Source organism: Nansenia antarctica (assembly GCF_963989245.1).
Source record: "Nansenia antarctica genome assembly, chromosome: 10".
Lineage (NCBI taxonomy): Eukaryota > Metazoa > Chordata > Actinopteri > Argentiniformes > Microstomatidae > Nansenia > Nansenia antarctica.
In genome coordinates, this window is record NC_137680.1 from 18,745,705 (window position 1) to 18,773,023 (window position 27,319).

The 27,319-nt window shown below is 46.4% G+C and overlaps 1 protein-coding gene across 1 annotated transcript in view; it reads left to right on the plus strand.

The window, feature by feature from the left end:
* The first annotated feature begins 2,334 nt into the window (after positions 1–2,334).
* Positions 2,335–27,319, plus strand: part of LOC308166535 (protein MTSS 1-like) — a 46,021-nt gene continuing 21,036 nt past the window's right edge. The window contains exons 1-3 of the mRNA XM_080540861.1: positions 2,335–2,827; positions 4,442–4,503; positions 7,324–7,397. Coding sequence (XP_080396987.1) covers positions 2,756–2,827; positions 4,442–4,503; positions 7,324–7,397 — 208 coding nt within the window. The 5' untranslated portion in view covers positions 2,335–2,755. The remainder of the gene's footprint in view (positions 2,828–4,441; positions 4,504–7,323; positions 7,398–27,319) is intronic.

Consider the following 27,319-nt stretch of genomic DNA (forward strand, 5'->3'; position numbering starts at 1 on the left):
AAGGCCTTCGGGAGATCACAGACTGCAAAACCAAATCCCCCCACTCCATGGATGACCTCAGACTTTAGATTCGACAGACAATGGACCAGTCCTGTCTCTGACCCCCACACCCAGCCACCCATCCACAGTTATCACGCCTCTTCTTCCCAGCCTGGACAGAGACACTATGCCCCCCCCGCCTACACAATGGACCCAGATACCCCCACCAGCCTCATCACACCTCTCTTCATCCAGGATAGGGACGTCAACAAAGAAACTGAACCCCCCCGCAAGGCAGCTGGACCAGACGCCGTCTCCCCCTCTACACTGAAGCACTGTGCAAACAAGCTGTCTCCAGTGCTCACAGACATGTTCAACACCTCGCCGGCTGAATGCACCATCATCCCCGTTCCCAAAACGCTGAGGATCACGGCCCTTAATGACTACAGACCAGTCGCCCGTGACCTTTGTGGATCGTCTCGTGCTGACCCACTTCAAGGCCATCATCAACCCTCTTCTCGACCCACTGCAGTTTGACCAAGTCAAATGGTCTGTAGACGACACAGTCAATACGGGACTCCACTTCATCCTCCAGCACCTAGACTCCCCCAGCCGCTATACCAGGATCCTGTTTGTGGACTTCAGTTCTGCATTCAATGCCATCGTCCCAGCTTTTCTCCAGGACAAGCTATCCCATTTGCGGGTTGACACAACCCTCATAGGATTAACCTCCAACGGGGATGAGTCCGCCTACAGAAAGGATTTTGACAGCCTGGCTTTCTGGTGCATCCAGAACAACCTGGAGCTGAACGCTCTAAAAACTGTAGAGACTGTAGTGGACTTCAGGAGGAGCCCAGCCCCAACCTCTCCCCTTATCATGTGTGACTCTGCAGTTAGCACTCTGGAGTCATTCAGATTTCAGCCGAGAAGGTCATTGGCTGCAACCTGCCATCTCTGTTCCCCTCTAGGACCAGTAAGACAGCAGGAAAGATCATTGCTGATCCTTCCCCCCCCCCCCCCCCCCCCGTCACACACACTCACATGCACGCACGCACGCACGCACGCACGCACGCACGCACGCACGCACACACACACACACACACACACACACACACACACGCACACACGCACACACACACCCACACCCCCACACACACACACACACACACACACACACACACACACACACACACACACACACACACACACACACACACTATTAGTTCAAATAGGAGTTTGGATTTTGATAACACTGTATATATGTGCAGTAATACGTATGGCCACTAGATGTCCCTATTTTCCTTCAAATCTGTGTCCTAACCTTTGAATGAACGCTCTGCTCGTCAAGGACCGGCATTTGATGCCTCTTTGGGTTATTGCCTTTGGGTACACTTTTTCAGACTCTTTTCAGAAGTAAACAATGTTTGTATTATTACACTTAACATTGCAGTTCTAGCAAGAAATTAGATTAGATTAGATTAGATTAGATTAGATTCAACTGTATTGTCATTGAAAGAGTACAAGTGCTAAGACAACGAGACGCAGTTCTGCATCTAACCAAATAGTGCAAATAGTGGTAGAGACGGGTGAGCGGTGGGGTAGAGTTATAGGGAAGGTGTGTGCAATGTTCCTCCTGTGGGGGGTGGAGGGGGTGGTGGTGGTGGTGGTGGTGTGTGTGTGTGTGTGTGTGTGTGTGTGTGTGTGTGTGTGTGTGTGTGTGTGTGTGTGTGTGTGTGTGTGTGTGTGTGTGTGTGTGTGTGTGTGTGTGTGTGTGGGGGGGGGGGGGTAGAGGTATAGGAAGGGGGGGGGGGGGTTGCAATGTTCCTCCTGTTGGGGGTGGAGGGGGGCAGGGTGGAGGGGGTAGAGGTATGGGGGATAGGGGGCAAGGCTACCGCCGTGATTTCAGCAGATTGACAGCTACAGGGAAGAAGCCTAGATTCCAATAAACAACCATGTGATTCTATAGGACCTAATAATAATAATAGTAATAGTAGAACCATTTTTTTTTTTACCATTCAAAGTAGGCTACTACTATAGTACTAAGTTATGCACTTAGTGTGTATTGCCATAATAAAGGTTTATAGTCCTAGATCCTATATGTTCCCCTTGTTTAAAGCACTGTGCGAGCACATCAAAGCAAGAGGCGGGGCCATTCGCGAACGCGCTTTTAGTTACTATCCAGTGCGCGCGCTTTACTATCCAATGCGCGCGCTTTTACTATCCAGTGCGCGCGCTTTTACTATCCAGTGCGCGCGCTTCAGCCCTTCAGTACCTTCAGCGAGACTCACATCAGCTGAAGCTGCAGACGCACGAGCCTCCCAGACGGACCTCTACTCTGGCGGAATTCGCGTTGTGCTGTTGTTTTTCTCCTCTCTCCCTGAGAGTACATTCATTCATAAGCTTATCGGATTGTATTATCGTTTCGTTTCGGGCAGGATGATGATATCAGTTGCGGAACCATGGACAGTGTTAATCCAGAGTGGAACAGAGAGGAGTGGGTTTTATTGAATCTCGTCGGCGACTATTCTCTCTATTCTCTCAGCCCTGGTCCGAGACGAGAGAGACTCTGAGCTCTGAGCCACAGCCCAGGCGATAGAAGTCGCTTGTTTATTGCATTCGTCCAGTGTGTAGAATATAATAGCTATACGGGTATATCTCGCCGACTGGGATATAGTAAAGGCAAAGCGTTAAGGACTTATTACTACTCGCGTTTAGCCTCAAATAGCCCGAGGTTTGGTCCAGGGAGCTGGCCAGCTGACTGTTGACCACCTGAAACATGGAGGCTGTTCTGGAGAAGGAATGCAGCGCCCTGGGGGGGCTGTTCCAGTCTGTCATAGGCGACATGAAAGTAAGTGTTCATATATTTTTGAGGAATTATAAGGCTATAATAAACTAAGCAATAGTTGAGTAATAAATGAGTTCTAAAATGAGCTGTTATTAATGCGATATAGTAGAATAAGCCAGTACTGGTGGTGTTGATCAATCAATGCCAGGTGAGGTCACTTTGTGCTCAGTTACAATTACCTGTCACCAGGACAGAGTTGCTGCTAGATAAGACAGTCTGTCAGTTTAGACAGTGAGCTAGTGTGTACATTACTCATTCTCTGCCAAGAATATTATCAGACTTTTCTGTAAACCTACCATTCTGTTGACCTACTTCATGTTCTGTGGACAAGATGATGCCTGCACTGAGAAACTTATTTGTATTCATTGTTGGGTGACTAAAACTAAGAGACATAGGCAATACCAATAGGATAGACTTTTGGCATTTGGTTTTGTCTTTGCTAGTAATAAAGCAATTGATGGGCCTAATTTCACACCTGTTATAAGGGTTAAAGGAATGTCGGGAATGTAGGCTAGAATGACCTCACAGGTTGACATCAGTGGACAGGTCAAATGGCAAACCATGACCACCATCTAGAATGCCCATAAGCCAATTATAACCTGCTTATTACTAAGGCCGGTGGAGGCTGTTATTCACATAGAACAGAGTATGTCGACTCAGAATATATTAGGCTATGACATTCAACATGTTTAGCAAATGTGGAATTCAATGTCATGAGTTATCCCTTTATTGTTCAACCATCAAGGGAATTAGAGGTGGGTGATTACTGATTAGTGTTTCCTGATAAAGACAACAGATCCAGGCCATAGCCTAGTTCTCTGCCATTACAGGGGACCTATAACTCTTCCAGGGCAGGTAGTCTATCAGGAAACATTCCTGACCCTTGTAATAAATTCCTTCCCCTGGAGCTAAACCACAAAGTAATCTGTTGTTTTTGTTGCAAAACAATTTGTGATTTTTTTGGGGATCAACTCTTTTTTTATTTTCTATTTCATTTTTACTGCAGATAGCCTGGGTTGTTTTTCAGCAGGGGGTCTGATAGATTCCTGAAATATTCATCAATTGATACAAAAATATATTAATACAGAGTCTTACTGTAGATCCCATCATGGCTCAGTGTTGTAGCGCTACAATGAGAAAGATCTCTGAGATTGACTGATTGGATTGGTTTTTTCCTTTATTTGGGATTAGAATAAACTATCAAATATATATCCGATCTCACACAAGGATAACACATGAAAGCATTAGCCTAGGCCCACTGAAAAGAGTATTTATGCTATGTTTGGAGAGGAGGGCTGGTGGGCTCCTCTCATTCTGTTATTGAGGATAACATTGCATAGGATGACATTCCTGAGGTCACTGATGCTAACAAATCAATCAGACATCCGTACCCTCTGTCTCTGGCATAGTATACATGGCAGGCTGCAATAATCAAATAATCATGATTGTCTCAATTCATTTAGGCCTATATCACTTTATGGGCCACCATGGTCAGTTTTATAAGTTGATTTTTTTTTGGTGTTGGGTTTGTTACATTATGTTCTGTGTTTGAAGAGATGTTTTGGTCCTGGAGTCTGGATGGTTGCTTTGATATTTGTGTGTTTTATGTTTTCACAGAGCAGTTATCCAATATGGGAAGACTTTATCAGCAAGGCTGGGAAGCTACAGTCTCAGCTCAGGTAAGTGATCCTAAATATCCTTGATTTTCATGTGTGCTGTCGTCTCAGCCATTGGCAGGAACACAAATACGTCCCCTAATATGATCTAGAATGAGTTGCACTCCCCTTGATGGGACATCTCAACAATTTCTGTCTGATGCACTGAATAAGGCAGTGATTTCTGTCTGATGTACTGAATAAGGCAGTGATTTCTGTCTGATGTACTGAATAAGGCAGTGATTTCTGTCTGATGCACTGAACAATGCAGTGATTCTCCTAAATGCTTGATCTGTAGTCACTCAAGTGGCTATAGGCTATATGGGTAGAATGCAACTACCAACGACTAAGAAACAGGCACATTTTTAATCCCCAGAATTTTGGCCACAAGTGTCCCATCTGTGAGGATTAGGCTTTATTAGTTGTGACATGTCAGGCATGTATTCCCTTTTACAGGGTTAAATATGTGCCCTAGTGGTGTGAAATACCGGCCTGTTTTCAGGACAGCATGGTGGTAGTGGGAATGAAAGACTGAATCACTAGTCATCATCGTCAAATGACTGGCCTAAACGTTTTTGGCTACAGTTATGAACGTATGACAATTCTTTTTTGGGCCAAGTATTCGGCAATGCTTGGACCAGGTGTAAAAGGTGTAAAAGAATTGCAGCTGTGTCAAAGCAGTCTCATCCTGAAGGCATTAGTCATAAAAAAATGGCCCTGTTTGGTCAGTCTATGAATTTTTGATCAGTTAGTCAGTTCGTTTTTGCCACAAACATGTAATTGGTAAATTGGTTAATGGTGGGCAGTTGGTCAATAGTAACGTCATAGAACATAGAAAGAAGGGCGAGCTGCTTTGTACATCATTAAAGCCAAGGTTAGGCAAATGTCCATGAGTTGGCATGTTTGTCCCTCCTGAGTCAGGTCCATTATCATCTCTGCTGAGTTGGTTCATTGGAGGGCTGAGGTGTTGCTGAAGGGTTGTCCCGCTTTGACAAGGAAGACGGAAAAAAAAAACGGGACTGCAGTGCCTCTGTGATCTGTGTAGGGTGGGACGGCCGGGCAGTGGCCATGGTAGTGTGGATGTCTCTAATGACCTCCCAAGAGTAAGTGCTCTGTAATTTCGGCTAGTTCTCCTCTTCCAAAGTGGCTAGGAAGTTATGTAATTATCGTTTTTTTAGTTTTCCCTGTATTTTTTGTGGCAAAATGTGTATTTTCTTCTCTCTACGCTGGTTTCACCAACATGACTTTTCAGAAAAAAGTCGGTCAGAATGTAAGCCTAATCACAATGTCCTTTCGCATGCCTGTCTTCCTTGATAGATCAGTCACACCACAGCCGGTTCAGATGTAGGCTGTTTCTCTCCCCACCCCTCATCCCCCGTTTTTTTTATGTGCATCTTCAAAGAAAAAACTTTGGAAATGGATCATACAGGTTTTTGAATAGCATACAAGTCTGTATTTGATGTTAACTTGCAGTTGTTTCTGGTTGTCCATCTTTTGAAAGGGGGCTGTTGGCACAAGCAAGGAGAAAAGACGCACTGTTACTCCTGATACAAGGGACATTAAGACTTACTAGGCCATGAGAGTATCCTTGCAGATGGACCTACTTCATGTCAGACTAAGAATAGAGGGAAGTAGGAAATGTATCATTGTCAGGCTCCTGTAACACCAAGGGAGTGTTTGAGTGTATAAAGCTGGGCCCAAGTGATGGAAAGAGTTAGAGATTTAATACTGAGACTTTTGCAGGTGTTTTTATTGTAACAGCCCAACAATGAACAATGCACAGTAGAACCTAAGGGAGAGAAACACAACAAGAGGTTTCCTCAGTAGCCCTCCCTGGCCTCAAAATAGAAAGGAATGTGACTTAGCGTCTGTGTGTGTGTGTGTGGGTCTTTTTCCGTCAGGGAATCACACCCTTGTGTCTTGTGGTTTATCTGCTACAATGTTGTCTCGGAATTACATGATTCGGTTGATATATGTAGCCGTTCATTGTAGAGCTTTTGCGAGTCATTTGACTTCAGAACTTACGATACCTAACTTTGAAGTTGATGAAGCTGCTCTGAATCTGGAGCACTCTATAAAAGGACACGCCTAAATATCGTCAAATCCCATGTCCCCCCTGTGTTGTCCACCACCAAGCACATAGATTTAATCAACATTATACTTTGACCGAACAGAGCTTCTCAAGCCTTTCGCACGCCATGTCACAATGGATCTGTTTATGGCTCTGCTTCACTGTGTTGCTTTGACTACCACAACAAGAGTTCCACCTGTAGTGTTTTTGGAAACTCCAGGTTTCTGTTTTGTTACACGAAAGCAACTACTCCCTTACCTACAGATCTCATCCGCCTATGTCAGAGCCCTGTGATCTTAATCACGTGACGCGGTTGAAAGCAACGCCTCTCTGATGAGAAATGCAGATTTCAGGGGTCCACTTCACACTGCAGTCAAGACACACATTCCAGTCATTTCAAAAGAACTCACTTCAACGGCATTGGTTATCATAGTTGTACTGTGATGAAACGCTGAAACTTTACCCTAGACTAATTGTGGTCATTATAAGCTATTAAAGGTGTTTATGAGCTCTCTAATCAGACAGACACCAAGAAACTGTGCACGTGACATGGTCGTGTTATAAATGAATGTCAACTGCTACAGTGTAATAACTAACACCCCCTTCCCTTCCCCTCACCTCCCCATTTCCCTGGAACAACAATAGAACTTGACCAGATAACTGCCTGAACCAGGTCTTACCATTGTCAATGATTGGCCCCGGCACACGTGTGTGAAGGCAGTAAATCTAGGCGAAACTGTTGACCAGCTGTGTGTTCTGCTTCTGTTTTCCAGGGCAACGGTGGTTGCAGCTGCTGCCTTCCTGGACGCCTTTCAGAAAGTGGCTGACCTGGCCACCAGCACACGAGGTAAGCAGATGTGCCCGTCCAGACCAGAGGGGAGAGGGGGTGAGAGGGGAAATTGGTGGGAGGATGGTGTGGGGGTATGAAGTGGTGGATACCAAGGTGGAGGGCCCTCCAGCGCAAGGCATTCAAACGGATCCCACAGTAACAATGGAAGCGGAAAAGCTGAATGTTCCGAAGCCTCTGCTAAACTGTGTCCCATTGTTCTTCTTCTCACCGACCGTCCGGCGGCTGAGGTGGAGTTATTATAGTTGGTCTACAGCATGTGGTGTTGTAATCATCCTGTTCCCCACTGGCCCAGGGGTCACCCTGTTTTACCACAAGCTTAGCTGAGGCACCTGCACTCACTGGCAGACTAGGCAGGGGGGCATAACCCCTGCACCTCAGCTTTTGTAGGGAGGGGGGGTAGAAGTCGAATGTCTCAGATGCTCAGAGGAGGGGATTAGAGAGAGGCTGGTGTTATCAGCCTTAAAGAGTGACTCCTGGCTGGAGTCTTCCTAATGCTGTCCTGGGTCGTGCTCTAAGCTATGCCGTTTAGCAGCAGTCCTATATTTAAGGTTTCCTCTCGGGATTTATAGAGAATATTTCATTTCAAGCCTTTATTTCAACTCGGGGACCACTGAGGGAGGCCCTCATTTCCGGTGGGGCCGAGTGTACAGGATATACAAATACATTGCAACACAATAAATACATAAACATACATAGTGCAACAATAAGACACAATAAGAGCAATGACAATAATAAATACACATTTCAAAATTGATCAATCAAAGCAGGTGCAAATAGATGTGCAATGGTCCATAGTCATCGCCTTGAATTGACCAATAGATGGCAGAGAGTCTAACGTGCTTAAAAAAAAGAAAAAAACTAAAAACAATTGCAATTATTGGAATACAGTTTTTGCATCAGGAGTTTAAAGGTAGAGGCAGAGGGGAGGACCTCCAACCGGAGAGTTTGCTGCAGAGTGTTCCATGTATTAGGGGCATCAATAAAAAAGGCTGTTTTACCCAGGTCTGAACGCGCATACGGAACCCGAAAAGAAAGCCAACTATTAGATCTGGTCACATAAGTACCAAGACTCCAGTCTAATAATGATGAGATATAAGGAGGAAGCTTGCCACAGATGGCCTTAAAAACGAACAAGTTCCAGTGGTAACTGCGCCTCAGAGAAAGAGAGGGCCAGCCAACCTTGTCATAAAGTATGCAGTGGTGAGTGTCATAACTGTCCCAATATGGCTATTGGTTGGACTCAAGTTTACGGTACCAGGTGTTTACTTGATGAAATGTTGATTAGGCCTACACAATAACCTATGAACATCTGGTTTGTTTGTCTCTGGAATTTGTCATTGTGTAGTTACTCATTTTGTTGAATTTGTAAGTAAAAACAAACTGCAAGATATGTAGGTATTGTGTGGATACTGGGGTAGTGGTGGTCTAGTGGATAGTGAGTTAGACTGGTAATCGGAAGGTTGTGAGTTCAAATCCCGCCTGAAACACCACCACTAGTGTGCCCTTGAGCAAGGCACTTTGCCCTCAGTTACTCCAGGGGCAATGTTCCTGTAAGTCGTAATTGTAAATTGCTTTGGATTAAAAAATAAAAAAATGCAATATATATATATTGGCATCACAATCTCTCCTAGAATGAACCCAGGAGATGGTCTTCAGACTTGATCTCAGCAGGGGAGGTCTCTCCCCCCCAGCCTCTAATCTACCATTACTAGGCCCTCAGGACCTCGGTCCAGCATCGACAGAGCCCTTAACGACCACGCTCTCATGTTTTAGCATTAGTATCTAAGCCACCTGAAGGCCGGCCTGTCAGTCAGTGTCTCCGGGACCATTGATCACCCCCTGTCTCACCACTGGTCCAGGGGGGCGGCCATGTTGGCGGAGAGAGAAGAAGGGGGTCGGCCGCTCGTTAATCCCCCGAGCTGTAAATCCCTCAGCCTGCTGTTTGAAGCCGTGGCACCGCCCTGCAGCTGATCCCACCCCACATCTGGCCTCAGGAGGCTACGCTCACTCACTGACTGAACCCTCAACCCTAAACCCTAAACCCAGCCCTGCCCTGCCGAGGTCCAGCTGCAGTGTGTGTGTGTGTGTGTGTGTGGGTGTGGGTGGGTGTGTAAGGGGTGTGTGTGTGCGTGTGTGCCCGCCCAGTAAGGCTGTGTGAGTCTGTGTGGGACTAAACGTTGAATAAACGTGACAGAAAACCTAATCAGGAGATCCTGTTTTTGCCACCGACTCGCAAGAGAGCCGCTGTGCTTGCCACCACCACTGCTGCTGCTGCAGAAGCCACCGTCTCAACCACAGGGCCTCGACACCTCCAGCCTTACACACACACACACACACACACACACACACACACACACACACACACACACACACACACACACAGGGCTATTAATAGGAGCTCAGAGAGACATACACATTCATCAAGCGCCGCAGGAGCAAGGGGAGAGGAAACGGCAGGGGTGGGGTGTGGTGGGGTGGGGTGGGGTGAGTGGGTGGTGGGAGAGGCACAGATCACAGTTCAGCTCTCCCTCTCTCCCTCCCTGTCTCTCAGCCCTGCCTGTATGCTCAGGGCCAAACAGTGACGGTGCAGCATTCAGTACATATTCAGCTGAGTCAGTGACTCACTCCTGCGCAGGTTAGCTGGCGATGATGCCAGCAGGTGGGTGGGTCGGTCACACACACACACACAGACACACACACACACAGACACACACTCACACTCCCATCTGCGCGGACTTGACACCCTGGCGCCGTCAGAGCTAGTGCCAGCCTGGGTGCTTCGTCATGGCTTGTTGTTCTTGCCCCCCCCCCTCCACCTTTCATATTCCTCCTCCCCATTAGTTTTCTCATTGACAGCCCACAGAGCGTTGACATGTGTATTCCCCAAAGAATGTGTAGCCTTTTCTCGGAAAAATATCTATTTTTCGCTGCCCGATTCCTGATTTAGTGCAGGACGTAACTGTAGTCATATGTGACCACACAAAATGTGAACGCACCCCCTCACCCTACCCACCCCACCCCACCCTGCAACCCCACCCAGCAGAGTACCACCCCCCCACACACACTCCTCTCTCTCTCTCTCTCTCTCTCTCTCTCTCTCTCTCTCTCTCTCTCTCTCTCTCTCTCTCTCTCTCTCTCTCTCCGGCCACCTCCCACCAGCTCTGGGGTGGTTGTCCCTAATTGTCCATGCCTATGAGCAGGGCTAGGTTTTATGTGGTGAGAGGACCCAGAGGGGCTTTTTTTTTAGCTATGAAAAGGGGGTACAATTTTAAATTTACTGCCTTGCCCAGTGAGAGACTTCTCCCCCTTTAGTGTTTAATGATGTAGCAGTGGCCCCAGCTCAAGAACAATATGGTGGTGGTCTCTCTCTCTCTCTTTCGCCCCCCCCCTCCTCTCTCTCTCTCTCTCTTTCACTCTCTCGCTCTCTCTCCCCCTCTCTCGTGGGATAATGGCTGCCTTCCTGCTGGATTTGTGATTTTCCATAGCGATTAAAAACACATCATCTGATCTCATTCAGCTAGAAAGAGCTCTAATTGCATCCTTAATGATGGCCATGTGCCTGTGATCCTCTGTCATCCTTGTAATGATTATTTGAGTAGCAGCATAGCTGTATTAGAGAGGGGTCTGTTTGACGATTAATCAAAAATGTCTATACTGTCAGCGCAGGGCCCATTCATCATAAGACATGTGTGCTTATCCTACACATCCACACAAAGAACCTCAGAAAATGTGCTTTTGGTAATCTGCTTTCTGTGCGTATCAGCGTATCTAACCCCCCCCCTCCCCCCCTCTACTCTGTATAAGATCAGACAGAAAGTATCTGCGTTTGAAGTTGAACTGAGCCCGGGATGAGAGATGGGATAGCCACGCTGCTACCTTGATACCAAGCTCTCCACAGATCCTTTATTTGGCTTGGCCTCTGCCTTCTTGGCTCCTGTCCGTGTTTTCTTTGTCATGGGAAAGGTAGGGTAAGCAAGGCGTTGTTGTTTTTCTAAGTGGCTTTGCATGTGAACCGCCGCAGGGCAAACAGGAGGAGAATCTCAGCGTGGGGATATTTCGTCGTGGCCCTACCAAAAATAGAGCCCGTCTACCTCTCTCTCCCTCTCTCTCTCTCTCTCTCCCCCCCCTCCTTTATTAGTGGGGCCGAGGGTGTGTCAGGGCGCGGGCCCTTCGTAGAGGTAGTCGTCATGACGACTGTACTACAACCCTGACTTCTATGGGCACATGGCATTTGTTTATGTGACGTTCACGTCACACAGCATCCTCCCGTTTCCTCTGTTATCTTTCCCCTCCCTCCTTTCTTTCCCTTTTTCCCTTCATTTGTTTACATCCTGTCATGGCACCCAGCACTCAAACAATGTCTCGTTGTTTTTGCCGAAAGGTATTGTGAAAAGGTGCTGACTTCCTCCTCACTATTACCCGGTCTCTCTGAGGCATAACCCGCTTTTCCGAGGCAGTCTCCATGGCAACAGAATGGAAATGATGTGTTTGGGGAGGGGGGTAGTTCTTAGTTTAACCCACTCTTCGCCGCAGCCTGCAACAGAGCTCCCATCCATTTAGAAAGAAGTCTTTCACACACGCACTGTACATTCCCCATTAGTCAGTTAATACTTTGATAGCGTAGAGTGTCTTTAGTGAATGACAGATATTGTGTTCCTATCTACTGTGTTTTTTTCCTACTTCCAGACAGTGGAGGATTGCCTTTGTTGGAGAAGACAGTGGGTGTGTGCGGTGCAGGTTGGGGCCTGCATCTCTGCCCTGTGTAAACTCCTCACAGCGACTCATTTACATGTCACCTCATCTGACACTGTCTGAATCTGCTGCAGTCACTTTAGCCAAGGGGAAAGTTAACGTCTGACAAAATGTTCTCATGGTGGTGGTGAACAACACGCGTCAGTCACTGTAATGCTGCCATCCAGACAGCACAGCTAGGCTACATTTTCCTGTAGTCACTCCGATAAGCACAGCAGTAGTTTTCACCATCACTGATGACGCACGAGGGATAGCTGCATAGTGCACCCAGTTTGGGAGGAAATCGGTGCTCATTCGTCAGGCTTGGTGTAGTCGAGCTGTCACCATGGCAACAAAGCGCTGGTTAAAAAAAAAAAGGCTCTCGGATGTGTTTCTGAAGGTAAACCCCCCCCCCCCCCTTCAGGACAAGGCCCAGTATATCTCCCCCTTCCCCCTAGCCTGAGGAACAGTGATAAACCGCAGCACAGTATTAAAAAACACAATCACATTTTAATACCTCTGGAGTTAATAAATCTGGATTTTCTGAAATCACATAACGATGGATTTACGGTAGTCTAGATGGGTGATTTTGGAGGAACGTCCCCCGGAGGCACTGCGAGGGTTCTCAATTTGCGTGTGTCTAGTCTACCATCAGCTGCCTGTAGTGGAAGTCCAGTGGAAGCCTTTGGTAGTTGTGCTGTTTCCATTACAAAACAATATTTTGCACACCAAATACTGTGAACCTCAGTGATGGACTGCATGCGCATGCTTCGACCTCACCGACAGCTTTTATTATGTTGTTTTGTCTCTTACAATTTGGCACAAATGAAAACCTAATAAAGTCTAATCAGTTCATCGAGGCCTGTTTCCTCACAAGCTGGGCTTGGACGGCTGACAGCACAAAGAGCTCCTCGTGTTGAAGCTGTGTAGTAAAATGTGTATTGCGATGGGTTATTGCAATAGATGTGTTTATACAGATGCTACGTGTATGGCAGTTTATTGGCACAGGAATTTGACTTCGTAAACTCCTGTAAATATAGTCGTCATTTGAAATCCACGCTACAAGTCAGAGTTCAGGACAGGGACTCGGGGGCATAAGTTATGATATGGATAAAAGACTTGGCGAAGAAAATGTATTCACAAGCGGTGATAAACTGATAGCGGTTAGTTGTCAAAGTGATGTGGGTCTAAGAAAAAAATAAAAGCCTTGTAATTATTATTTTTTTTAATTGTAATGTAATCTTTCTCGATTGTTCCCTTTATTGCCCTAAGAACAATAAAGTGTTAAGGTTCACAGCCTCCTGAAATGAAAGGAATGCCATGTCAAGTAGCTTTTCATCCAAGAGTTGTGTTAAATCTAACAGTATTGTAGTCACGTTTCCTGGCCAGGTAACCCACCTGGGTTGGCTGCGCATGGATCAGTCTGTGGGTTTTCAGAAGACAGGTGTTTTTCTGTTCAGTTAAACTTTGGAGCAGAAACAAACACTTGGATGTGATGTTTTCCTAGTCTGAAAAAGACATTGAAGTGTTTTTTTTCCCCCCTCAGTAGAGCTCATGTCTCAACTGAAGCTGTTCCCTCTCCTTGTTACTGTGCAGGGTTTTTGCCTCGCCTCAAAGCAACACTGTTGGATTTACTGGTTCTGAACAACCTTTTAGACTCCTAATGTGTTTTCCAAATGCTCAGTGTTTTCCTAGCATGGGAAAAAGATTCATGTCAGGAGTCACACGTCAATAGAACATTCTTTGTCGTCACATGGTGATGTAAAAAATGTCACGAAATGTCTGTTGTTTAGAGAGGGGTTAGCGAAGGATTACATTTGCATGTTTGTTTCTGCCTGTGGCCATACTTTAGAACTTAGCCTACAGTCTCTTCCTTTTGGTTTTCCAATCCTCTAATATTTGTGTCATCATCCACTCACTCAGCACCTAAAGATCCCCTCAAATCCACCACTCTCCCTTTCCTCCAAATAGGCTACATACTCCTCCGATACGTCTACACCAGTACACACAGAGAATATTGTCATATTGACTGTTGAATCAGGCAGCGTAGCTTGTTTACCCCAAGCTTGGTTATCACTCAATTCGATTCTCACTGATTTGATTAGCCTAAATGATCACGCACTCGGAAATTGAAGTGTTGGGTGGATCCAACCAGTTTTTTTAACCAGCAAGAGAGAGAAAACATTGTGAAATAGGCTAGTATTCCACCTCTCTGAAAATAAATGTAAACCACACATGATGATGTGGACGGACTAGAGACAATCTCCCAGAAACGCATGTAGAGACTTGTGCTGGGAAAGAATCATTTGAGCTCGTTTGAGTTATGGGGCCATTTTCTCCATAGATAGCCGAATCTTTCTCTCAGATCATATTTTCCCCCTGAATGTATAATCGTTCCCTGTGGGAAGGCTCAATGGGCTCGTGTGCATGTCTGTATAAATACTTTGACTTTATTACGTCCCATTGTGAACGCAGCGCGGTGGCTGCCCGCCTCATTCAGGCTACTGTACGGACGTTAACAGACAGCCCTTTGTGAGCACGCCCAGTCCCACTCCATTCACTCCACTGTTCATGCCAACCGATAGAGTCCATCTGTGGCGGCGAGCAGACAAACAGGGATGAAGTCATGGCTTTGAAATGGGCCAGAGAGAGAGCGGCCGAGGCCCAGTTGTGTGCTGGGGCCCGCGATGAGGCCCGTCCTGCCAGGCAGCTACCGTGCTCCTCTGGCCAGCGCTGGAATCTTGGCTCCGTCCGGGGGCCCGAGGGAGAGAGGAACGAGGCCACTTCATCCCCGGGCCTCACCGCAGCAGAGTCTCCCCTCACTCCACAGGCGCGCTGGAAAGTACACACCATTATTCACCGACGGTGTGGCTGGCATACTGTATATAGATGCTCAAGTGAAACAGAAGATGTTTGTACGGGGTTGGATGTACGGGGTTGTCGAGGAAATGCTCCGGTGCTTCACTTTTTCCTGGCTTTTGTGTCATATTATATTCATACGCCCATACTGTCGTTTTTTTTCAAAATAGCCTAATCTTTCGTTGTTGTTGTCGTCGAGAAGTCTTCTCTGACTCTGAGCTAGTAAATAATATGTAGGCTAACATGATGAGTTTAAAAATAACCAGCTTGTGTGCTGCTGACAAGTGGACACAGTCTGAGCCAAATGGCTGTCTGATTATCACAATGCCTCTGTCAGCACCTCTGATGGGCCCGGACTTGTCTGAGACGTGGTGCAAACTTCTGAGGAAACCTGTTTCTTTCCATCCGAGTCCTGGAAATGAACCACCAGTGACGTTGTCTAGAAATGTGTTTTTAGCACAAATCCATGCTGTTTGTTTTACTTATAGCCTAGTAGCTGTCTGCTTTTCCTCCATTTTAATGAAGTCTCAAGCCTTCAGTTTACCCCCGCCTTAGCCCCATCATAATCATAAATCTATAGCTCAACATGAAGATTCTTTGATATTAAAAACTAAAAAGTGTTTCCAAGCAATATTCATCGTTTTTTTTTCTGTGTCTGGATCATGAACAGGCACTTGCATCAGCCTTGTAGCCTACATTCACTTCTAATTGAGGCGCTAAATTCAGTTCATATGCGAGACTGACGGAGGGAGGGAAGATGATTAAGGGGCCTACATGGGAGGACTGTACTGAGGTCTCCAATAACATGCTTACAGTAAACAAGATTTGACTGCTTGACGGGCCTGCGCTGAAGTTAACCATCTCACCACAGTAATTCACCTCACCTACAGTAACAGCGTGTAATACTAGCCACGGGAGACGAACAGCAGGTGAACAAACAAGACCTGTGTTGTCTGCTAAAGTGTGTTTTGTCTGAATTACTTTCATAAATATTAGATTGTTGTTCTCCCTATTAGTGAAGATAGAAGCGCCGGAGGGAGAGTGATTATGGACGGCCAGGGAAGATTATGAATGTTAACAAGCACGTATCATCATGACCCTCATTTCAGTTCCTTCCAGCTCACAGCAGCCATGTCTGTGAATTCAGTAAACATGTTTCTGGCTCGGTTAAACAGTTTGCGCAAACATTCACGTTCGTCCAGCAGCGTTGCTGGAGGGAGTACTCCCGAGAATCCACGTCTCGTCAGCCAACTCCGGTCCGTCTGTGGTCGTCATCTGAACAAACCGCTCCCCCAGTAGATACGTCGTCTAAGGCGCCGTGCTCCGTCGGGGCAGTGTACTGTGTGAATATGAGATTCATCGCGCCGCAGGACGTGCCGCGAGCCAGGTCGGTCCAGTCGTGGTGAGTGAAGGTGAAACAGGCCGTGCATGTGTATGACTACACTGTCCAGGCAGTTGTCTGAGGCGAACAGGAGCGTGCACTGTTGGAAGCTCTCAAAAGCCTGAGCTCTCAGCGCTTAGTGGTTTTTCTGGTCTATTTTCAACAACCCGAGTCAGTCATTGAGAAACACTGGAGGGGCCTGGTGGTGACAGATTAATCTTTACGCTGTCCTCCTTAAAGAAGCAGAACAGAAAACAAGCATCGATAAAAAAAACTTCTTTTTTTTTCAGAGTGGAAAGAATAACACTACCATTTCTAGCCCTTGATGAGGTGCCCTAAGTGTAGGAAAGCGGAGAGAATCGATGGCCTTTAAGAGGGTCAAATTATTACTGTTGTCTTTTATGTCCCTCGTTGTATATGTTATTAATGGGGCCTTTTCCCCCTTTGCCTCCGAAGTGCTGTAATCAAGCTGATCGCTTAAGACCTGTGATGGAGGCAGTATCGAGCCTCAGAATGGTCTCCACTCCAGAGTGAGAGACAATCAATTCTCTTTTATCGAACAACTTACTGAGGCAGATCACACTGGGGCATGTTAGCGTCTGACCTTGCTTGGCTTGTTGGGCAGCCATCCTCTAATCTAAAGACAAAACGATCTTGTTGTCTGCGGTATATGAAATTAGCAGTCGAAAACAGGCGATTGTTTCAGATTCGACTCAACACTAGTATCTTTGTCCACGTTCCTCTATGTCAGATCCCTCTGTTAGAATGGCCTGAAGTCCTCCCAAGGAACTTTAACAGGCCAGGGTTCCTAAGAGTTCATGCTACACATGGATGGTAGACCCATTTTGAAATCGTAATGAGGCACTCAGTGGCCCGCTTGTGAACCTTGAAGCCAGGACTATTTCATTGCAAAGGTTTTTTTTAACTAGAGTGGCGGGTGTGAAGGTAATCACCTCGTTTTCATTTAGTGGGCGAGACGGCTGCGCCGTTCTCAGTGACCACTCCGCAAAGTTCGCCGTCCGCATCTGTTAGTAGTTATTAGGAAGTGTTCCCCTCCTCAGGGCTTACTTCTCTGAGACTTTTATTGAGTCCACTGCAATCGACAGTAACATCCCATTTAGCGTCATTACTGCAGCGTTTAGGCCTAGTTAAACAGTATCTTTTGTTTGAAAACAAGTGCATGTTTTTACAAACAGCCCATTCTGTTTAAGGTGATGTTTCTGAAGGCTAGACTAGATACTAAAAACGTCCATATTGTTTGGATTCGAGAGTGAGGTGTGCCGTGAGAAATGTTCCCAGAAGGATCCCACATGACCCGGCGGCTAATTGAAATCAGGCCGTTAGAGGTTCCAACGTCCCAACATGGTGAAAGAACTCTGCCTGCTGGTGCCAATTATCTCCAGCTTTCTCCTTGTTCTCTAGTTCCCCCTCAATGACCACAGGTAGTGCTAGATCTCCCCCCCTTAAAGAGGCCTCATTCACAGTACACATGCATGTTAGTTCCCCCATTCGTCTGGGTCACACGGACCACAGGGGCCGTGAGCATGCCGCTTCTGGACTGTGGCAACTGGCTGCTGATGAGGTGTAGCGGGTGTGCAGTAGAAACCAGCATTGCTGGCAGTCGTGGGACACTATGCTGGTCCTACACACTGGCCTCCTTCACATGGACTTCACATGGCCTCACTGCCTGCCCTGCCTGGCTCGGTCAAACAGGCCTCTGTTCATCTCGGGAAACTGTGGGCTACTTGACAACGGAATCACCATTTAATAGGCCAAAAGCACACAATGGATGTCCCAGGGCCGATTTACGACAAGGCCTTGAATCTCTGTGTCTATGTTCAAGATTTATGAACTGATGGCTTTTGTTATGCCACTTGGTAGACTAAGCATTTAGGTTTTCAATATAGAAGATATATTATATAAAGGGATACATTTGAGTTCAGTTGCAACTTGATATTGAACATCTGTCAGCTGTTTTTCCACTGTTATTCAGTTGGTATTCAACTTTTCAGCACTTAGAATCTTGATTGACATTTCTAAGAGGAACCTGTCACAAAAAAATTGAACTGCACCGCAGAGAGGGCAAGCTATCCTATTTGCTTTCTGTTTTTGTTCAAACATTGGACCAAGTTGGACTTGTGAACTTTGGATTTTACTCCTCTGAGAAATAGGTTACAAGTGATCTGACTGAAAATGCAAAACATGATTCAAAGCACTAATTTCTCTAACAAATGAGTCCCGACCAAAACTACTACTTGGTAATTTCATATTTTAAATGGTATTTAATTTACTCTCTGATCAAGGACATCGTTTACCAACTAGCCTAATGTGTTTGTCCAACCAATTACTTTTTAATGGCCTTAAATCATTTTCAGTTGTTTGCATATATCCTTGGAATGTTACCACTTACAATAGCAGAGCAATACAACCATCAGGGAGTGCTTAGCCAAAGTGATATAATGTTAGTGTGTGTGTGTGTGTGTTTGTGTGAGTGTACAGTCTGCCTTGTAGTAGGCATCTTTCTGTGACGTGTTGGAGAGTGGGGCCAGCCTGGCGGTCTAGACTCTAGTCAACCCCAGGCGCTGAGTGTCACCCAGTCCTTCTGTGCTGCTCTGTGTTGTCACACTCTGTGGTTAACCCAAGGTCTTAGATTAACGGCCAGGCCTGAACAGGCTGTCTTTGTCATAGCCAAACACTGGAAGGCAAACACTGTGTGTTTGATGACTGATAGCGGTTCAAACCAGACAGTGTTTTTCCTCTTCATAATTTTCTCTTCATAATCCTCTTACTTATGGAAAGTGAGGTGGGTCTATTTGGCACACGTTAAGCAGTGTAGGATTCAATTAGTCCAATGTCTTGCTCCTGTTAAACCAACAGCTGGATACCAGTCAGTGGTTAAAAGTGGTTCCATACGATTTCTCTTGGACATTGCCAATGTCAGGTTTTATTTCTTCTGAGTAGGCCTAGATTGCGTTACAGCAGGTGTTTTTATTAGTTTTTCCCTTGACTCTGCCGTTTATCAGAGGTTGACCTGAAATGCTCTGAGGGTTGTTTTTGTTATAAAGAAGCCCTCTTTTTCAAGGTTGCCTTGCCTCACTTATAGGCTTTAGCTGGTGGCAGCGCAGAGTGTTTGCACAGCAGGCCGATGGCAGGGGCTGTATGTTGTTTTGTAATCTAGAGAACTTTCCGTCCAGGTTACACCCTCAAGGGCAAACCGCAGAGAAATGGATTATGGGGTGTCGGGGGGGAGTGGAGGGGGGGGGGGGAGTGGAGTGTCTCGCGTTTGAGAGGCTGTTCTCGGGAACAGGTTTCCCCCCCCCACCTGCACTCACACTGAGGGCTCGTCTGTCTGTCCCTTACCTGGGTCGGCCATCTGCCAGCAGAACAAGGCCGTCCAAACGCTGTCAGGAGAGGGAGCACGGGGGCCACGCAAGCCCTGTCTACCCTACAGTTTTCAGCCTCTAGTCTAAGATACATGAACCCCTTGTCGACTATAGAGCTTAGTGTGGGGACTGAATCCTGGCTAGGGCCAACATGCCTGTCAGTGGTCTTAGAAGAGCCTTGCACAGGGATGCTACTATGGTGGGATAGTTTTTTGTTGTTTTCCTGTAGCTTTTTCCTTGTAGCTTATTCTGGGGTTGTATTGTATCATTGTGTTCGTTCAATGCAGCGGCAATGGATGGTAACAGAATGCAATCATTGTGAGTGGGTGACTGTGGTAATCGTTTCAGTCTCTGAAGTCACAGTCAGATTCGTGGTGTGTTGTTCTGGGTGTTCTCACAGAAACGCTGACTGTTCCTAAGCGTTCCGTGAATGGAGTTTTGTCAAGGACGGCCCCAGAGCTCCTCCCCGACAGCCGACGGTTCTTCTGAACGTGAGGAAGTGCCTGTCATTACCAGAACAAGGACGCGCTCTGTCGCTGACACGGCTGTCAATACCGGTTTGGCCCTGCCTGTAATTATCATCATAAAGTCTTTGACAATGGCTTCTGAACCTCCTGCCGCTCCGGGGGGGGCGACGTGCCAGGGGAGAGGACATGCAGCGCAGTTCAGGAGGAGTCGGATGGAACAGACCCGTCTCCTTCCCTTCAGTCAGTTGTCTGTTTATAGTGGCGGGGGCGTGGGTGTTCAGTAGAGGTTTGTTTTTGGAACAGTGTGCCAACTGCCAACGTAGTGGAAGTGAGGTGTTTTTGGCTGCGTGGGGGAGCTGCTCATTGGACATTAGTGTTCTTGGAATTGCTTTGTGTTTTGATTTAAAAATACAGATCTCGCCCCCTCCTTTCCGGTATTGTATTGCCAGAGATGAACTCCCACATTGTAAACATGTTGACTAAAACACCTTAGTGTTGCATATCCAGTCAAAACCTTGGCAGTGTTGTCAATACAATGTTTACCACAAAATAGACTGGTTGTCTCCAAAAGTCAGTGGGATGTCTCACTGGCCTACTGTTAGGCTTTGTGTTGGTGTTTACCCAGTAGAAGAGGTTCTTGCCCTATCCACTTGGAGCTGTGTTTTTATTCTCATTTGGCGTCTTTTACGAGCAAGCATTACTCAACCTCTTTTGTTAGTATTGGCCGAATTCTCAAAATATAACCTTTTTACAGGGCCTCCTGTCTGCACACAGGAAATAGATTATTGACCACTGCAGTCTGAGTGGTACCCATGATCAGATTACTGTATCACAAAGCCGTCCCTCAACTGCCGCAATATCTTGATGATCGACATTATAATTCAGTTTCCTTGTGTGTTTTATACCCCTGATAGTGGGTGAAGGGAAGGTTTAAGGCCACAGCTTGGCTGCACTTTAAACGCAAGACCAATTTGCTTCCTGGGGGCGATCTGTTGTGATCCAATCTGTTGACATCCTTTGGCCTTCAGCACAAGTTTATCGGTTGGCCTTTGGTCTATCTGTACGAGGTGCACGAGGATGCCCAAACGTAGACAGACGAGCCTCCTCGGGCTCTGAGGGCAACCACGATACGCTGTTCCTGTCTTCTCCTCTGGAACAATGTATTGTTTTACGCAGCTTTATCCATCTAAAGTGGCTTCAGTTGACATTTAACAAGCTCATTATGAAGGATTAGCGTCACAGCATTAGCATATTTTAGGCAAAAAAAACGTTCCCAGCGTCCTGCATTCCACAGCCGCCTGCGCCACCATCAAGAGATCCGGAGATGAGGGTTGAAATATCGGGACAGAGACGTCAAAGTGTGCTGACGCCTGCCCCACATTTGGGATGCTTCATCACTGGAGATTGACCAGCGAAAAAGCGTCTCTAATAATCCTGTCTGTGAAATGTAGGCTATGTCACATGTGGTAAGATTAGAGAAAGTGGGACACTTGAGGCGAGAAAATAAATGGAACGTGGGGGGATGATCTAGTGGAGGAAAGCAGATCGGTGGTCTTGACGGATGAGAGAAGCCAAAGGCGCACAAACACAGTTCTGCTGCTGAAACACTCACAGGATGTTAGAGATTGGGCATCATTAGTGAGATGGAATGGTTGGGGGGGGGGGGTGTCTCACTGCATCAAATGCATTGTGGCTCACTCCAGTGAATGCTGTGCATGTTGCTGTGGTTAAAAAACACTTCCAGTATAAAGCCTCCAACAGTTCTTTAACACTCTCTCTCTCTCTCTCTCTCTCTCCCTCTCTCTCTCCCCCTCCCTCTCTCCCTCTCTCCATCTCTCTCTCTCTCTCCCTCTCTCCCTCTCTCCCTCTCTCTCTCCCTCCCTCCCTCTCTCTCCCTCTCTCTCACTCCCTCTGTCTCTCTCTCTCTCTCTCTCTCTCTTTCTCTCTTCCAACCATTCTTTTCTCCAGAAGCATTTATCTAGTTCCATGCAAGCAGTTGTTATCGCAGGTGAAACCTGCTCATGCATTAAGACTGTATTTGCTGTTGATAACGACAGTAGGCATGTGTGGAATGTGTCCGATAAAAACGTTTAAGTGCGTATTTCTTTGAGGAGTTGGACAAGATTTTAGTACCCTTGCTTAAGAGAGTCTACTGTACGTGTCCTGTCAGATAGACAGATACTATGGGGCCAATTCTCAAGTCTAGAGTTCATTCTGTTATGACAGTCTAACAAGAGTATATTTGTCCTTAGCTTCATAATGAAAATGTCACACCATACTAATTGGATTTCCTTACACACCATTTACAGTGCTGTTCCGAGTCAGTGAAATCAGTCAGGATAAAATCCCTCTCTGACCTACATATTATTGGTCCTATTTTAAGATGATGTTTTGCATCTGCAACGGTATCCAGGCAGAATTCATATGATAATTCCTCCGTGCTACAATGAATGCAGTGAGTCAATGAATATTGTATCTCATTGATACATTTTTCATGGTGGGGCATTATAGGCCTTAAGCCTCGAATACACTTGATTAGTAGTCATGGTAACACTTAACATGAAATTGCCACTATACTGGAATAGTAATACTGTAATAACAACAACAACATTGTAATAACATAGCAACAACATATTGTGTCAACATGTCATTACATAGTAATAGCTTATGTATGGTTGTACTCATTTCCAATCACATTACTAAATAGCCTAATACGTCGTGAAACGTATTCAACTTGAAGTCACAAGAGGCAGTAAAAGAGGTAAAAACCGCACAGGGAAAGCAGACGCGGCAGAAATGCAGTAAACGAGACACTACCGACCTACATAAAATGTGATGATGCGGCTCTGTGAAAAGCGGTAGATGTTTTTCCTAAAATGTCACGCGTGTTTGTTTGCAGCCCTACGCCGCTCCTGGTGTTCTAACCTGAAGCATGTGACCGAGCAGACTCCTCGTGATGGAGACGTGAGGCTGCTTGGGTCCCGAGCCTAATTAGAATTCAGTTCCCATCAACTGCAGTGGCACAGTAACACAGATACACTTTTAATCCTGTTTACATTTCTCTAGGGGTTTAAGCATGCTCCTCCTTGCTCCCACCTACTACTGAAGCTAAACGGCCCGTGTGCCACTACTACCAGTAGTCATAAACCAGCCTGTAAAGACTCAACATTTTCAGGCTCAGAGATTTACTGTACTGATTGCCCGGGGGGGGGGTGACTGTGGGATGTGGCTTAGCTTAGCAACAATATTCATGAGGTTGGATCTGTGCCAAGTGTGCTGCGACACCGCTCCAGTATTTTGACGGGAGCCAAGCCCCTGTCTTTGACAGAAAATGTATTATGGTGTAATCAGTTTTTCAGTGGCAAGGTCTGCCAATAAAGTAATTTGTTCTCTCACGCAACAGAGCTGTGGAAAAGATCCTGTAGCAAAGCCACCCATTAGGCCACTCTACTATAAATCAGCTTAGAACGGTTTTCTAATTGAAAACTCGCACCAACCTACAGTGGAGCTTTTTCAAGGTGCATTGAACCCACAGTAACCAACACTGTGGCCAATTATGTAGCAGTTTAATTAGACAAGGAAAAAATGCTATAGCGTGATCAAATTCAACACCCAAATTGACGAGAAGGGACTGGCGATATAATGGAGTGGAATTTCACTGAAATTCCCTCAACCCCCTCCCTGTCTCTGGTATGTCTTCGTCTTCGCCATTCCGTCTCCCTCTCCTCCCCTTCCGTCGGTTGACAGCTGTCAGGCCTGCAGTCTTGAGTCGTATCAACATCGGAGCTCCCAGCAAGTGTGTGTCTGTGTTCATACAGCCAGCTAATGTAGGCCCTCCAGAGTGGGCTCAGCCCACGGGCCCGTGTAGCCCCACCGCCGCCACCTGTCTACCCTGCTCTGAGGAGAGGCTGGTGGGGCACACTAGACTGTCAGCTGCTGCTGCTGCTGATGGATGGAGACGTGAGCTTCTCAGGACCATAATTACAGAGCTGTGACCTACCAGGCCACCATGGGGGAATGTGGGCTACCCTGCTTTCATCACCTCACTCTTCCTCTCGCAGCCTTTCCTCAAGACATTTCAGAATCAGAATCGCTTTTATTTTCTTACTGTACAGTACTTAAGTACACAGAAGTAAAATTCTTTGGCTTTGGTTCCTCAACATTGACGTTGCAGCATACAAATACAAAAAACACAATAATAATAATTAAGTAAGTAAGTAAAAAAGTAACACTACATTGATAAAGTAATAAAGTGATGGATTTTGCAGTGGCTTCAATAGTGCAAAAGTGCTGTGCAGAGTATCCAGTAGTGTGCCGTAGTTATAATACTATACTAGAATATGTTACGTTTTGTAGTTGGCAGTCTTTTGTATAGTGTATTTCTCCAGAAGCCTGATTGCTTGGGGGAAATAGCTGTTTGTCACTCTCTAGGTTTTAGCCCTGAGGCTTCGCTACCGTTTCCCCGATGGCAATAGCTCGATAGCTCGGCAATAGCTTTGTGGCTCCTGACCCACAAACGTAAGGGTCTGTGACTGTTCCAGTGAGGGGTGTGTCCGTGTGGTTGGCATGGCATGCAAGCTTTACTGCGCCTGTGTCACATATGTTTCGATGAGTGGCGTCAATGGAATTCTTAAAATGCAAAACCAGTTATTTTCTTTTTGGTGTACATTTGCTCATAGCTGTGTGCGCACCATTGTTTTCAATCAGCATAGACTCCCATATTCAAAATCATTTTAAAGAAAGAAATGACGTCCAGTCCACGATGGCCTTTGAACCCCCATACTCAGCGCCCAGTCTGTAATTGTGATGCTGCTTAAACGTAGCGTACGGGTCCCCAGACCGTGATAAGGACAGTCAAGTGAATGAAGAGAGGGGAGCGTCCTTGGCCCAGGATCACGACGTATCTACAAACATAGTCAAAAGAACACAGTCGTTGCCTCCGAGGCAGGCATAACCTAATTTGTCATGGTTGTCAGAGCGATCACGTCAACTCTGTCTGCTCCTCAGACAAAACCCAAAAAAAAGCAGCGGCTGCAGACTCTTCTTACGCACGTGTCGTTTATGTTTTTTTGGAGCAGGAATCATAGGTTGTTGTTTTTTTTCCCCCTATGGAGATTTCACAGTTCACTGGGTCCCTCAAGGAAGCATCAGTATCTTCTTCTCTTCCTTCTTCCTCCTGGCTCACTCTCATAGGGCCGGGACCCGCACGGCGTCCAGGCTGAAGCCGTGATAAAACTGCGCCTCCTATCCCGGCGCTCATCTTGTTTCTGCTTAACTCATAGAAGAAAAAAAAGAAGAAAAAAAACTCTGAGGTTAAACGGTTCACCTCTGCGGCTGCCGCACCACAGAGAGTGTCAAGTTGAGGAGCAGCATCTGCCCTCAGACTTTCCACAAGGGGAAGGTGACGGTGTTGACAGTCAAGGCGGTGGACAGGTCAGATTCCCCTCCCTCGACTGCTGGCTGGTCACCATGGCGACAAGCTGAGGCGGGGTTGGGCAGAGACCCGGGGGAGTTCTTCTGCCCTCAGTCTCTGAGCAGCGGAGAGAGACTAATCCGTCCAATCAGTGTGTATGTGCACAGTCTGGATGCATTTTCCTCTGTGCCCCCTGGCTCCAGTCCCCTAATTAGCAACCAGATAGCTGGCTGTGCTGTGTGCTGCAATGCAGTGGTTCTTATCGGCAGGGTTCGGCCTGTGGGAATGGGCAACATCTGTGCAGCACGCACATACGTACATAGGGTTATCTGCAGTGCTAAACACGCTGGCCCTTCCCTGTAATGACAGGCTTAAGATCTGTTTAAAGATCAAGACCTTGTGGCCAACGCTGTAACATTTTACATATGTTGTCGGCTACACTCGGTGGGTGTTACTAAAAATAGCCACTAGAAACCCCAGTTTTTGTTATTGGGGAGGACACCATTCAGACCGGACCTCCTGGTTGAACGGAGTTATTACTCCAGCAAGCCAGTTACGTAGATGATTTATTCAGCAAGTGTAGCCTAGATGTTGTTCAGTCCTCCATAGTTGGTATTACTGTATATTGTTGGCATCATTTTCTTCGGCTCATGGAAATCTTTATGGCTATAGAAAGAAAAACAACAATAGGGGAATGCTTCTCCTTACTGATGCATCTTTTTTTCTATATATATTTTTTAAACCAGTCAGAAGATACTTTACCTACCCTCAGGACAGATGTCTCGCCGAGCTGTTGTAACAGACACTATTAGCATTAGTGTCATTCCTTTCTATTCTGTGCCTTGTCATTCTCATTTGTTTATGGGTGGCTTCCACCCTCTACATGACATGTCTGGTTTGAGAGTTCAGTGAACTGGTTATACTTTACCTAAATTGACCTCTCCACCTGGGCACTAACTCTGTAATTAGGCCTGGTCTCGTCACAGCAGTTGAGCGGTTTGTGTTATGACTGTACACTGTGCGGATATGGATTGAAAGAACGGAAACCGCTCGGCTCAGTATACCATGTAATTACCAACTACTAGCCTGTTGGACATGGCTACTACACCATCACTACACTTATAAGGGCACCTTCATGGAAATGTTTATGAGACAGTGGACTTATACCTGCTTATGACTTAATGCTCTTAAGGTTCTCAGCGGTAAGTAGTCAGTCAATAGTTTCTATTGAAACCTGGCCAGCGTTCATTGACTGCAGCCAGAGGGTTAATCTCTAACTAAGCCGTAACCGGGCGTAATTGGATTGTGACATGAAAACTGTCGTGGAAGCTGAAGCTGTGGCGCCTGTGAGTAATTATAGCCAGGTTTATTTAATGTCATCAGGTCAGAAAAGACACTCTCCCTTTTCACCACATGATCTCATGGTCCCCCCCCCCAACCCGCCCTGTCACATGAAGTGTCTGAAGTTACAGCATTGTTGACAGTCATCGAGGATCTGCTACTGGGTGTGTGTAATCAAGGTAAGGCTTTTGGCTTTGCTTCAGTCTAGTCACCAACGTTCATGTTGTTGGCACCGGTAGTATAGCCTAGGTTTCGGACTGTCTATGGCAGTATTAGGACTAGCGTTAGCAAGATTAGCCAGAAAGTTGATCTTAATGGTTGTTTCAGGCCATGGCGATCTGCTC